A 15,065-nucleotide genomic window follows, 5' to 3' on the forward strand; every position below is an offset into this window, starting at 1 on the left:
AAAACACTGCCTGGTCCTGTGCCATCCTCATAGTCCCTGCCATACTTGAGCCCATTGTTGTAGTCACTGTGTCAATCCATCTCGTTGAGGGGCTTCCTCTTTTCCACTGACCCTGTACTCTGCCAAGGACAAAGTCCTTTGCCAGGGACTGATCCCTCCTGACAACATGTCCAAAGTACGTAAGACGCAGTCTTGCCATCCTTGCTTCTAAGGAGCATTCTGGTTGTACTTCTTCTAAGACAGATTTGTTCGTTCTTTCGGCAGTCCATGATATACTCAATATTTTTCGCCAACACCACAGTTTAAAGGCGTCAATTCTTCCTCGATCTTCCTCGTTCATTATCCAGCTTTCACATGCATATGATGCGCCTGAAAATACCTGTGGCTTGGGTCAGGCGCACCTTAGTCTTCAAGGTGACATCTTTGCTTTTCAACACTTTAAAGAGGTCTTTTGCAGCAGATTTGCCCAATGCAAGCAACACATCCAATAATATTAGGTATATATTTAATTTTCTTCACATATATAAATTTAGCAAAGATTTACATACTATACACCGAACTATTATTTGAGCCTAAGATACTTACTTTGGAGCAATAACAGTATTAAAAGAAACAATATTTTTAGCAAAGGGAAATTAAGGTAAAAATTACTTATCAATAATTTCAAAAGCTATCACATTTTCCCTTACAATTATCAGGTATGAAACCGTATTTTTTATGACAGGAGAAAAAAAGTTTTCTATGTCTAAAACTCATAACACTTCCTTGGGGGAAGGCACTTAGTAACCTAGAGAAAAATATTTATACCCTAAATATTCTCATATCTTTGATTTCCTTAGCTCCCTCTTATCCAAAGACTGAAAGTAAAGCATTTCTGTGCTATAATTTATAAGAGGCTTGAGGGCAAGGGCTGAGTTTTTGCGTTTTTTTTCTTAGCATATATCATTTTTATATTTATAGAATTTTTTTTGTCTGTACTCTAGATAAAGGTTCACAGAGCAAATAAGTCTCTCATTAAACAATCAGTATACACACTGTTTTGTGACATTGGTTACCAACCCCAAGACATGTCAACACTCTCCCCTTCTCTACCCTGGGCTCCCTATTGCCAGCTTTTCTGTCCCCTCCTGCTTTCTCGCCCCCACTCCCAGGCTGGTGTGCCCATTTAGTACCGTTCTGTTTTACACGCCGTTCTAATCTTTGGCTTAAGGGTGAGCCTCAGGAGTGACTTCAGTACTGAGTTAGAAGCGTATCTAGGGACCATACTCTCAGGGTTGCTCCAGTCTCTGTTAGACCAATTAAGTCTGGTCTTTTTTTGTGAGTTAGAATTTTGTTCCACATTTTTCTCCGGCTGTCTGGAATTCTCTACTGTGATCCTTGTCAGGGCAGTCGGTGGCAGCAACTGGGTACCACCTAAATGTGCTGGACCCAGTCCGGTAAAGGCTGTGGCAGCCGTGGTCCATTAGTCCTTTCAATTAATCTTTCCCTTGTGTCTTTGGTTTTCTTCATTCTCCCTTGCTCCAGATGGGGTACGACCAGTGGAGTATCTTAAATGATTGCTCAAAAGCTTTTAAGACCCTAGACGCTACTCACCAAAATAGGATGAGAACATTTTCTTTATCAACTATGTTATAACAACTGAGTATGATGTTCCCTGACACCATGGTCCCTAGCACTTAACCCAGTAATTCGGTCCCTCAGGGTGTCTCCTTTATTTTTTTGGTCAATCTCCACAATATCTAGAAGATAATGGATATTTGATAAATGGTACTGACAAAACAGTACCAAGAAAGAAGGCATTTTCTTGAAGACAACGGGCAAACTTTAGCCAATATATCTGTAAACAGCAATAGCATCACATTTAAAAATCATTTTCAACTACATATGTAGAAAAGAATATGTATCATAAAATTGTTTAATACATCACAGTGAATAAGGTAGCCAATGAGCTTCAGTTCTTAAATTAGAAAATCTTACCTCTTCAAAAACGGCAGCTTTATTTACTTTTTCCCTTGCAATGTCACAGATTTTCAGGATTCCCAGGGCAAAAGCTTTCATGGCAGGATCTTCTATAAAGTCTGGATTATGAATATAAAGGCACGTAAATACTGTCTGTGCCAAGGAATGGCCTTCTAACCATGTGATCTATAAAGAAATGAAAGAACATACATGTTTAAAGGTGATACACAGAGTCTGAAAAGTCTAAATTGACTCAGCAAAGGCCAGAGTGCTGCAGAACCAAGTACGTTTATTCGCAAGATTTAAGTGATTAAAGAAAATTCAGAAAAGACAAAAGAGTGAGAATTTACTTTTCTTGACTAAAGTTTTTCAAGAATCACATACCACAAATACGGTTAGCTATTGATGGGAAGCATTCTCAGATATAATTAAGTTGGGAATATATTTGGAGATTACTGAAATTGAAGTGTCTCCTTACGAAACATCAGAAAGCAGTCAATTCTACAACGTAGTCAATAAAAATCTGTAACTGGGGAATTCGCAATTTTAGAACTAACACAGTCCTTGGGCACTTCTTCGGTTCTTTTCTTTTTTAAAAAATAGTTTATTTTTGCTGTTGCTACTGAGAATATACACAGCAGAACATACACCAGTTCAGCAATTTCTACATGTACGTACAATTCCGCGACACTGACTACATTCTTCGAGCTGTGCATTCACTCTCACTCTCCTTTTTCGAGCTGTTCCTCCCCTATTAACATACACTCACTGCCCCCTTGTTTCCTAACCAATCTTTTAAGTTGCTGTTGTTAATTTGATCCAATATAGAAAGATCTTAAAAGAACACAATGCTTAAGGCAGGCATTCTTTACTCGTTAAGCAAAACTCCTTGGTTTTGAGAAACTTCAGGGGATATTTTTGGTTTAAGGTTTAAAGATTATCTTAGGGGTTATCTTAGTTTCAGGGGTTCATACAGTCTCCATGGCTCCAAATGTTCCAGATTCTACGAGAATTTGAAATCAGTTCTTCTTTTTCATACACCCCACCACAAGCCCAGCCAAGTGCACCGTCTCTCACCTAGACTATTACAACAAACTATGTAATGCCCATCTCTATTTCGATACCCCCGGCCAGAGGGATATTTCTAAAACACAAAGGTAATCATTCAACTCTTCTTTACTGAGTGGCTATCATACGCTTGGAACCATGTGCTAAAAGGTAGAAACACCAACAACAGCCAAAACCGGGTAACCACTATATCCCAAGTACTATACCAGGTGTTTCCACATATCTTCGCCCATTTTTTCCTAACACTTCGAGGAAAACTATGTTTTTCTCCTTTTACACATAAGGAAATGGATTCAGAGAGTTTAAATAATTTGCCCAAGTCTGCGCAGTTATTTTTATATTAAAGTCCAAGAACTCTCCAACAGAGCATGACACACATTGCTGCATCATGAAATGAGAAATATACATTAAAAATACTATAATTAAAAGGAGCCCTAATAGATGGCATAAACAGTATACAAAACATTACTAATAATTCACAAACATGAGAAGAGAAACTAAACAACTGGGAGCTCCTAAAAATCAAATATTTATGCTAATCCAAAGACTTCACCAAAAGAGTAAAAAGACAACCTACAGACTGGGAAAAAAATTTTGGCTACGACAAATCTGATCAGCGTCCTAATCTCTAAAATCTACAAGATACTGTAAAACCTCAACAACAAGAAGATAAAATAACCCAATTAAAAAATGGGCAAAATATATGAACAGGCACATCACCAACAACCTTCAGGCGGTTAGCAGATATGTGAGGAAATGCTCGCCATCATTAACTATTAGAGAAATGCAAATCAGAACTACAATGAGATACCATCTTACCCCAGTGAGGCTAGCATTAATCCAAAAAACACAAAATAAAAAATGTTGGAGAGGTTATGGAGAGACCAGAATGCTTATACACTGCTGGTGGGAATGTAAAATGGTACAACCACTTTGGAAATAGATTTGGCATTTCCTTAAAAAGCTAGAAATACAAGTGCCATATGATCTGGCAATCCCACTCCTTGGAATATATCCTAGAGAGGTAAGAGTCCTCACACAAACAGATATATGCTCACCCATGTTCATTCAAGCACTGTTTACAATAGTAAAAAGATGGAAACAACCTAGGTGCCCACCAATGGACGAATGGATAAACAAATTATGGTGTATTTACACAACAGAATACTATGGAATGATAAAGAACAATGATGAATCCATGAAACATAACATGGAGGAACCTGGAAGACATTATGCTGAGTAAAATTAGTCAGTTGCAAAAGGACAAATACTATATGAGACCACTATTATATGAACTCAAGAAAAGGTTTAAACACAGAAGAAAACATTCTTTGATGGTTATGAGGGTAGCGAGGGAGGTGGAACGGCATTCACTAATTAGACAGTAGGCAAGAATTATTTTAGGTGACGGGAAGGACAACGTACAATACAGGGGAAGTCAGCACACCTGGACTAAACCAAAAGCTAAGAAGTTTCCTGAATACAACCAAACACTTAGAGGGACAGAGTAGCAGGGGCAGGGGTCTGAGGACTATTGTTTTGGGGGACATCTGGGTCAATGGGCATAACAAAGTTTATCAAGAAAACGTTCTGCATCCCACTTTGGTGAGTGGCATCTGGGGTCTTAAAAGCTAGCAAGCGGCTATCTAATATGCATCAACTGGTCCCAACCCAACTGGAGCAAAGGAGAATGAAGAACACCAAAGACACAAGGTGAATATGAGCCCAAGAGACAGAAAGGGCCACAGAAACCAGAGACTCCATCAGCCTGAGACCAGAAGAACTACATAGTACCCAGCTACCACCAATGACTTCCCTGACAGGGAACACAACAGAGAATCCCTGATGGACCAGGAAAAAAGTGGGGTGTGGAACTCAAATTCTAGTAAAAAGACCAGATTTAATGGCCTTACTGAGACTGGAGGGACCCCAGAGGTCATGGACCCCAGACTCTGTCAGCCCAAAACTAAAACCATTCCTGAAGCCAACTCTTCAAACAAAGATTAGACTGGACTAAACCAAAAACAAAAGCAGACCCACTGCCGTTGAGACAATTCCCACTCATAGCAACCCTACAGGACAGAGTATAGCTGCCCCAGAGGATTTCCAAGGAGGGCCTGGTGGATTCAAACTGCCAACCTTTTGGTTAGCAGCTGTAGCTCTTAACCACTGTGCCACAAGGGTTTCCACTAGACTGGACTATAAGACATAAAATGATGCTGCCGAGGAACGTGCTTCTTAGCTCACGTAGGCACGTGAGACTAAGCGGGCTGCTCCTGTCCAGTGGTGAGATGAGAAGGCAGAGGAGTACAGGAGCTGGTTGAATGGACACGGGAAATACAGGGTGGAGAGGAGTGTGCTGTCACTTTATAGAGAGAGCAAGTACGATCATGTAACAGTGTGTGTATAAGTTTTTGTATGAGAAACTGACTTGAACTGTAAACTTTCACTTAAAGCACAATTAAAAAAAAAATACTATAATTATGTATTTGGTATTACCAGTGTGCTGAAGAGACTTACCAGATTAAAAGTCATCTCCCTATTAAAAGCCAAACTCTTAGATATGGTCCCAAGGAATATCATAGAAATAGAGTGTTTCCTCAACTTTGGCAAAAATCCTCCCCTTTCCTTCCTCTAACTGCCCTTCCCACCCTCTCCATCACTGTCACACATTCCTCCCATACTTCTGCCATAAGCAGCTGTTCAGGATTCCCCCAATCTTAGCATTTTTCCTTTGCCATGTCTACGCAATACACTCCCCTTGCCTGCAGTCCTGTCACCCTCCCGTCACATGCCTATCATTCTTCAGCATCTCATGCCAGCATTACATCCTTTCTACAGCCCTTCTTATCCTCCCAGACACAATTAATCCCTTCTCTCTGTTCCCATAGCACCATTACAAAAACATTTACATTTTGTCAGAATTGTTGTCTTTACCTATCTGTCCCCAACAATCCTCCTTATTTCCCCTCCCTATTTCACCAGGAAGGAGCCCTGGTGGTACAGTGGTTAAGGTGCTGGGCTGCTAACCAAAAGGTCAGCAGTTCGAACCCACCAGCCACTCCTCTGGAGCAAGATGTGGCAGTCTGCTTCCATAAAGCCTTGGAAACCCTATGCGGCAGGTCTACTCTGTCCTACAGGGTGGCTATGAGCTGGATTCAATTCCAGGGCAACAGGTTTGGTTTTTTCCTTATCCCACCAAGACTATAAAATGCTCAAGAATAATAAAGACATCTTTGAAAGAAAGAGATAGCTCTGGAGGCAAAAGGACCAAGATTAGGACTTTGGCTATGCTCCTTTCTAGCAACAAAACCCTAGGCAAATCATAAAGGATGATAGCAGGTACCTAATAGAACTGATGTGAGACCTAAGTAAAAAACAGACATGTAAACAAACAAAAAAAAAAAAACCTAAACCTGTTGCTGTTGAGTCGATTCCAACTCATAGTGACCCTATAGAACAGAGTAGAACAGCCCTTTAGCGTTTCCAAGGAGCACTTGGTGGATTTGAACTTTCTTCTTTTGGTTAGCAGCTGTAGCTCTTAACCATCAGGGTAAGGACTTCACACATACTTTCTGAATATGCAAATGAATATTTGCTTAATTTTATTTGCTTAACATTAGAATTAAAAAACTCAATATTTGCTGAATAAGCAAATGAATAAACTTTATGTATTTCTGAGGATGCTGACTTAACATCAAGTTTAAAAAGAAAAGGATGGTCAGAATGTAAGCAAGGAAAAAAGGCAGTACAAATCAGAATTTTTCCCACAATTAAACAACACTGTCTAGGGAAGCAAACCATCCACTATATATAAATACCTAAAAAATTTTTTTCACAGTAGAACATGACAGTTTACCGCAATTGAGCCTAGATTAGGGAAAAAAAAATCTCTCCAAAGCCAATCCAGAGCTCCCTTTGCTTCTACTCCATACTCATTTCACGGCACCTTCTAATTACAGTTTGCCCCCCTGGGTACCAAGAGAACAAAAAGCATACTCTGGACAATGACTAGAATATTAGTTTTCCTTGGAAAAAAAAATATCCCTACACCCAGAAAATGAGAACTTAAAATCACCTAGATGGGGAGGTGAAATGTTGTTTCCCAAGGCACAGCTTGGCCTGACTGTCTTATCCCCATTTTCTAGGCCCGAGATTACATAGGCTCATCCTCAGCATTAGTGTACATACTTTCAAATTCAAAGGTTCAGGGAGGTTATAGTTTTTGAATTAACCAATAGTCTTATTTTAATGCTTACCAAACAGCAAAAACATGTATCCATTATCCCTATCAATTCAGGCAAGGTTAGGTCTTTAATTTTAATGGTGCCATCCTAAAAAGAGGGAAAAATAAGACACATTAGCAGAAATTTTCTAAAATTTAGTTACTATATACAGTAGCATTCTGGCTTTCAAAAATTAAATATTTAAAAATAGCAATTTTAATAAATTCTATCTTATCTGATAAAACTAAGACCAAATTAACTCTGTATTTCCAAGAACAATATATCTTAAACAAACACTTTTAAACAAAATATCTTAAACAAGAAAAATCAAAGCCTCTCTAATTTGAAACAGAATAAAGGCCTTTATAAAGAAATGAAAACTCAAACAAACAAGTATTTTTAAAGCAAAGTAAAATCAGTTTTAAGCATTAATAGATGTAAATCATTTTAATGGAATGAAATTAGTTGCAAGGGAAAAAGTTAACATTTTTAAAACATTTCCCTTAAATCGATTAACTATAAACCCATCGATGTGGAGTTGATTTCGACTCATAGCGACACGAGAGGACAAAAATAGGGTTTCTGTAAATCTTTTCAGAAGCAGGCTGCCACCACCTTACCTCTGCAGATGGGCTGGCAGGTTCAAGCCGCTGACCTTTCGGTTCACAGTTAAGCACATAGCCACTGAGCCACCAGGGCTTCTCTGATCAACTATATTATTTGTAAATTTTGTATACAATATCCATTTGCTTAGCAAAATTTTATTAATAAAATATATAAAATTAAATTCTTTGGCAACTACGAATGAATTTTTAAATCAATTCTCATCGAGTCGATTTCAAATTCATTAGAATTTAATTCCTAAACCAATTATTCCGACACTTGTACACTCAAATGCTTTCAAAAAATAATAAACAGAGGGCGGAGCCAAGATGGCGGACTAGGCAGACGCTACCTCGGATCCCTCTTACAACAAAGACACGGAAAAACAAGTGAATCGATCACGTACATAACAATCTATGAACCCTGAACAACAAATACAGATTTAGAGACGGAGAAGGAACTAATACGGGGAAGCAGTGATTGTTTTCAGAGCCCGGAGCCAGCGTACCAGTCAGGTACGGCACAAGCACAGAGAGCTGCTCCACCCCCCTGAACTAACCCGGGGAGGGGGACCAGCCGGTTCCGTGGGCGGCGTGGGACGCAGCCGGTAGGAGAAGTCCCCGGGAGGCAGTGACTGGTCTTGGAACGGGGAGAGCAGCGTCCCAGCCGGGGAACCGTCCCGACGGGATTTGGACTGGATGCAGGCGGCTTCATTAACATCCGAATAGCCTCAGCCAGAGGGAGAACTCTGATAGGGATCTGACTGCATTTTTTTTTTTAGCGGAATTTCTGGAAAAACTAGTTTCCCAGTGATGGCTCGGAGACAACAATCCATATCAAACCACTTAAAGAAGCAGACCATGACAGCTTCTCCAACCCCCCAAACAAAAGAATCAAAATCTTTCCCAAATGAAGATACAATCCTGGAATTATCAGATACAGAATATAAAAAACTAATTTACAGAATGCTTCAAGATATCACAAATGAAATTAGGATAACTGCAGAAAAAGCCAAGGAACACACTGATAAAAATGTTGAAGAACTCAAAAAGATTATTCAAGAACATAGTGGAAAAATTAATAAGTTGCAGGAATCCATAGAGAGACAGCATGTAGAAATCCAAAAGATTAACAATAAAATTACAGAATTAGACAACGCAATAGGAAGTCAGAGGAGCAGACTCGAGCAATTAGAATGCAGACTGGGACATCTGGAGGACCAGGGAATCAACACCAACATAGCTGAAAAAAAATCAGGTAAAAGAATTAAAAAAAATGAAGAAACCCTAAGAATCATGTGGGACTCTATCAAGGATAACCTGTGGGTGATTGGAGTCCCAGAACAAGGAGGGGGGACAGAAAACACAGAGAAAATAGTTGAAGAACTCCTGACAGAAAACTTCCCTGACATCATGAAAGACGAAAGGATATCTATCCAAGATGCTCATCGAACCCCATTTAAGATTGATCCAAAAAGAAAAACACCAAGACATATTATCATCAAACTCGCCAAAACCAAAGATAAACAGAAAATTTTAAAAGCGGCCAGGGAGAAAAGAAAGGTTTCCTTCAAGGGAGAATCAGTAAGAATAAGTTCAGACTACTCAGCAGAAACCATGCAGGCAAGAAGGGAATGGGACGACATATACAGAACACTGAAGGAGAAAAACTGCCAGCCAAGGATCATATATCCAGCAAAACTCTCTCTGAAATATGAAGGTGAAATTAAGATATTTACAGATAAACACAAGTTTAGAGAATTTGCAAAAACCAAACCAAAGCTACAAGAAATACTAAAGGATATTGTTTGGTCAGAGAACCAATAATATCAGATATCAGCACAACACAAGGTCACAAAACAGAACGTCCTGATATCAACTCAAATAGGGAAATCACAAAAACAAACAAATTAAGATTAATTAAAAAAAAAAATACACATAACAGGGAATCATGGAAGTCAATAGGTAAAAGATCACAATAATCAAAAAGAGGGACTAAATACAGGAGGCATTGAACTGCCATATGGAGAGTGATACAAGGCGATATAGAACAATACAAGTTAGGTTTTTACTTAGAAAAATAGGGGTAAATTTAAGGTAACCACAAAGAGGTATAACAACTCTATAACTCAAGATAAAAGCCAAGAAAAATGTAACGACTCAACTAACACAAAGTCAAACACTATGAAAATGAGGATCTCACAATTTACTAAGAAAAACGCCTCAGTACAAAAAAGTATGTGGAAAAATGAAATTGTCAACAACACACATAAAAAGGCATCAAAATGACAGCATTAAAAACTTATTTATCTATAATTACGCTGAATGTAAATGGACTAAATGCACCAATAAAGAGACAGAGAGTCACAGACTGGATAAAGAAACACGATCCATCTATATGCTGCCTACAAGAGACACACCTTAGACTTAGAGACACAAACAAACTAAAACTCAAAGGATGGAAAAAAATATATCAAGCAAACAATAAGCAAAAAAGAAGAGGAGTAGCAATATTAATTTCTGACAAAATAGACTTTAGACTTAAATCCACCACAAAGGATAAAGAAGGACACTACATAATGATAAAAGGGACAATTGATCAGGAAGACATAACCATATTAAATATTTATGCACCCAATGACAGGGCTGCAAGATACATAAATCAAATCTTAACAGAATTGAAAAGTGAGATAGATACCTCCAAAATTATAGTAGGCGACTTCAACACACCACTTTCGGAGAAGGACAGGACATCCAGTAAGAAGCTCAATAGAGACACGGAAGATCTAATTACAACAATCAACCAACTTGACCTCATTGACTTATACAGAACTCTCCACCCAACGGCTGCAAAATATACTTTTTTTTCTAGACCACATATGAGGTCATAAAACAAATCTTTGCAGAGTCCAAACATCGAAATATTACAAAGCATCTTCTCAGACCACGAGGCAATAAAACTAGAGATCAATAACAGAAAAACTAGGGAAAAGAAATCAAATCCTTGGAAAATGAACAATACCCTCCTGAAAAAAGCCTGGGTTATAGAAGACATCAAGGAGGGAATAAGGAAATTCATAGAAAGCAACGAGAATAAAAATACTTCCTATCAAAACCTCTGGGACACAGCAAAAGCAGTGCTCAGAGGCCAATTTATATCGATAAATGCACACATACAAAAAGAAGAAAGAGCCAAAATCAGAGAACTGTCCCTACAACTTGAACAAATAGAAAGTGAGCAACAAAAGAATCCATCAGGCACCAGAAGAAAACAAATAATAAAAATTAGAGCTGAACTAAATGAATTAGAGAACAGAAAAACAATTGAAAGAATTAACAAAGCCAAAAGCTGGTTCTTTGAAAAAATTAACAAAATTGATAAACCATTGGCTAGACTGACTAAAGAAATACAGGAAAGGAAACAAATAACCCGAATAAGAAATGAGAAGGACCACATCACAACAGAACCAAATGAAATTAAAAGAATCATTTCAGATTATTATGAAAAATTGTACTCTAACAAATTTGCAAACCTAGAAGAAATGGATGAATTCCTGGAAAAACACTACCGACCTAAATAACACATTCAGAAGTAGAACAACTAAATAGACCCAGAACAAAAAAAGAGATTGAAATGGTAATCAAAAAACTCCCATCAAAAAAAAGCCCTGGCCCGGACGGCTTCACTGCAGAGTTTTACCAAACTTTCAGAGAAGAGTTAACACCACTACTTCTGAAGGTATTCCAAAGCATAGAAAATGACGGAATACTACCCAACTCATTCTATGAAGCCACCATCTCCCTGATACCAAAACCAGGTAAAGACATTACAAAAAAAGAAAATTATAGACCTATATCCCTCATGAACATTGATGCAAAAATCCTCAACAAAATTCTAGCCAATAGAATCCAACAACACATCAAAAAAATAATTCACCCTGATCAAGTGGGATTTATACCAGGTATGCAAGGCTGGTTTAATATCAGAAAAACCATCAATGTAATCCATCACATAAATAAAACAAAAGACAAAAACCACATGATCTTATCAACTGATGCAGAAAAGGCATTTGACAAAGTCCAACACCCATTTATGATAAAAACTCTTACCAAAATAGGAATTGAAGGAAAATTCCTCAACATAATAAAGGGCATCTATGCAAAGCCAACAGCCAATATCACTCTAAATGGAGAGAACCTGAAAGCATTTCCCTTGAGAACGGGAACCAGACAAGGATGCCCTTTATCACCGCTCTTATTCAACATCGTGCTGGAAGTCCTAGCCAGGGCAATTAGGTTAGACAAAGAAATAAAAGGTATCCGGATTGGCAAGGAAGAAGTAAAGTTATCACTATTTGCAGATGACATGATTATATACACAGAAAACCCTAAGGAATCCTCCAGAAAACTACTGAAACTAATAGAAGAGTTTGGCAGAGTCTCAGGTTATAAAATAAACATACAAAAATCACTTGGATTCCTCTACATCAACAAAAAGAACATGGAAGAGGAAATAACCAAATCAATACCATTCACAGTAGCCCCCAAGAAGCTAAGATACTTAGGAATAAATCTTACCAAGGATGTAAAAGACCTATACAAAGAAAACTACAAAGCTCTACTACAAGAAATTCAAAAGGACATACTTAAGTGGAAAAACATACCTTGCTCATGGATAGGAAGACTTAACATAGTAAAAATGTCTATTCTACCAAAAGCCATCTATACATTTAACGCACTTCTGATCCAAATTCCAATGTCATATTTTGAGAGGATAGAGAAACAAATCACCAATTTCATATGGAAGGGAAAGAACCCCCGGATAAGCAAAGCACTACTGAAAAAGAAGAAGAAAGTGGGAGACCTCACTTTACCTGATTTCAGAACCTATTATACAGCCACAGTAGTCAAAACAGCCTGGTACTGGTACAACAACAGGCACATAGACCAATGGAACAGAATTGAGAACCCAGACAGAGATCCATCCACGTATGAGCAGCTGATATTTGACAAAGGACCAGTGTCAATTAATTGGGGAAAAGACAGCCTTTTTAACAAATGGTGCTGGCATAACTGGATATCCATTTGCAAAAAAATGAAACAGGACCCATACCTTACAACATGCACAAAAACTAACTCCAAGTGGATCAAAGACCTAAACATAAAGACTAAAACGATAAAGATCATGGAAGAAAAAATTGGGACAACCCTAGGAGCCCTAATACAAGGCATAAACAGAATACAAAACATTACCAAAAATGATGAAGAGAAACCCGATAACTGGGAGCTCCTAAAAATCAAACACCTATGCTCATCTAAAGACTTCACCAAAAGAGTAAAAAGACCACCTACAGACTGGGAAAGAATTTTCAGCTATGACATCTCCGACCAGCGCCTGATCTCTAAAATCTACATGATTCTGTCAAAACTCAACCACAAAAAGACAAACAACCCAATCAAAAAGTGGGCAAAGGATATGAACACACATTTCACTAAAGAAGATATTCAGGCAGCCAACAGATACATGAGAAAATGCTCTTGATCATTAGCCATTAGAGAAATGCAAATTAAAACTACGATGAGATTCCATCTCACACCAGCAAGGCTGGCATTAATCCAAAAAACACAAAATAATAAATGTTGGAGAGGCTGCGGAGAGATTGGAACTCTTATACACTGCTGGTGGGAATGTAAAATGGTACAACCACTTTGGAAATCTATCTGGCGTTATCTGAAACAGTTAGAAATAGAACTACCATACAACCCAGAAATCCCACTCCTGGGAATATACCCTAGAGATACAAGAGCCTTCATACAAACAGATATATGCACGCCCATGTTTATTGCAGCTCTGTTTACAATAGCAAAAAGCTGGAAGCAACCAAGGTGTCCATCAACGGATGAATGGGTAAATAAATTGTGGTATATTCACACAATGGAATACTACGCATCGATAAAGAGCAGTGACGAATCTGTGAAACATTTCATAACATGGAGGAACCTGGAAGGCATTATGCTGAGCGAAATGAGTCAGAGGCAAAAGGACAAATATTGTATAAGACTACTATTATAAGATCTTGAGAAATAGTAAACCTGAGAAGAACACATACTTTTGTGGTTACGAGGGGGGAAGGGAGGGAGGGTGGGAGAGGGTTTTTTATTGATTAATCAGTAGATAAGAACTGCTTTAGGTGAAGGGAAAGACAACACTCAATACATGGAAGGTCAGCTCAATTGGACTGGACCAAAAGCTAAGAAGTTTCCGGGATAAAATGAATGCTTCAAAGGTCAGCGGAGCAAGGGCGGGGGTCTGGGGAACATGGTTTGCGGGGACTTCTAAGTCAATTGGCAATATAATTCTATTATGAAATCATCCTGCATCCCACTTTGAAATGTGGCGTCTGGGGTCTTAAATGCTAACAAGCGGCCATCTAAGATGCCTCAGTTGTTCTCAACCCACCGGGATCAAAGGAGAATGAAGAACACCAAGGCCACATGACAACTAAGAGCCCAAGAGACAGAAAGGGCCACATGAACCAGAGACCTACATCATCCTGAGACCAGAAGAACTAGTTGGTGCCCGGCCACAATCGATGACTGCCCTGACAGGGAGCACAGCAGAGGACCCCTGAGGGAGCAGGAGATCAGTGGGATGCAGACCCCAAATTCTCATAAAAAGACCAAACTTAATGGTCTGACTGAGACTAGAGGAATCCCGGCGGCCATGCTCCCCAGACCTTCTGTTGGCACAGGACAGGAACCATCCCCGAAGACAACTCATCAGACATGAAAGGGACTGGTCAGCGGGTGGGAGAGAGATGCTGATGAAGAGTGAGCTAATTATATCAGGTGGACACTTGAGAGTGTGTTGGCAACTCTTGTCTGGAGGGGGGATGGGAGGATAGAGAGAGAGGGAAGCTGGCAAAATTGTCACGAAAGGAGAGACTGAAAGGGCTGACTCAAGAGGGGGAGAGCACGTGGGAGTAGGGAGTGAGATGTATGTAAACTTATATGTGACAGACTGATTGGATTCGTAAACGTTCACTTCAAGCTTAATAAAAGTTAATAAAAAAAAATAATAATAAACACACACACACATTTATAGCAAGCTTTTAATGAATACCTCAAACGATTCCAGATTTCAACAGAAACAGATAATTAAAGGTTAATACGCGTTTCTATTCCCATACCTGCAAACGCTTTTAAGAAA

General features: G+C 38.8%; 1 protein-coding gene across 4 annotated transcripts in view; it reads right to left on the reverse strand.

Moving 5' to 3' along the window:
* The window catches only part of NAA35 (N-alpha-acetyltransferase 35, NatC auxiliary subunit), a 97,430-nt gene that overhangs the window by 61,098 nt on the left and 21,267 nt on the right, over window positions 1–15,065 (reverse strand). For all 4 annotated transcript variants that reach the window (XM_064291164.1, XM_064291161.1, XM_064291163.1 and 1 more), the window contains exons 5-6: window positions 7,287–7,361; window positions 1,978–2,145 (exon numbers count right to left, since the gene is read on the reverse strand). In XM_064291164.1, coding sequence (XP_064147234.1) covers window positions 1,978–2,145; window positions 7,287–7,361 — 243 coding nt within the window. The remainder of the gene's footprint in view (window positions 1–1,977; window positions 2,146–7,286; window positions 7,362–15,065) is intronic.

This window comes from Loxodonta africana, chromosome 9 (genome assembly GCF_030014295.1).
Source record: "Loxodonta africana isolate mLoxAfr1 chromosome 9, mLoxAfr1.hap2, whole genome shotgun sequence".
NCBI lineage: Eukaryota > Metazoa > Chordata > Mammalia > Proboscidea > Elephantidae > Loxodonta > Loxodonta africana.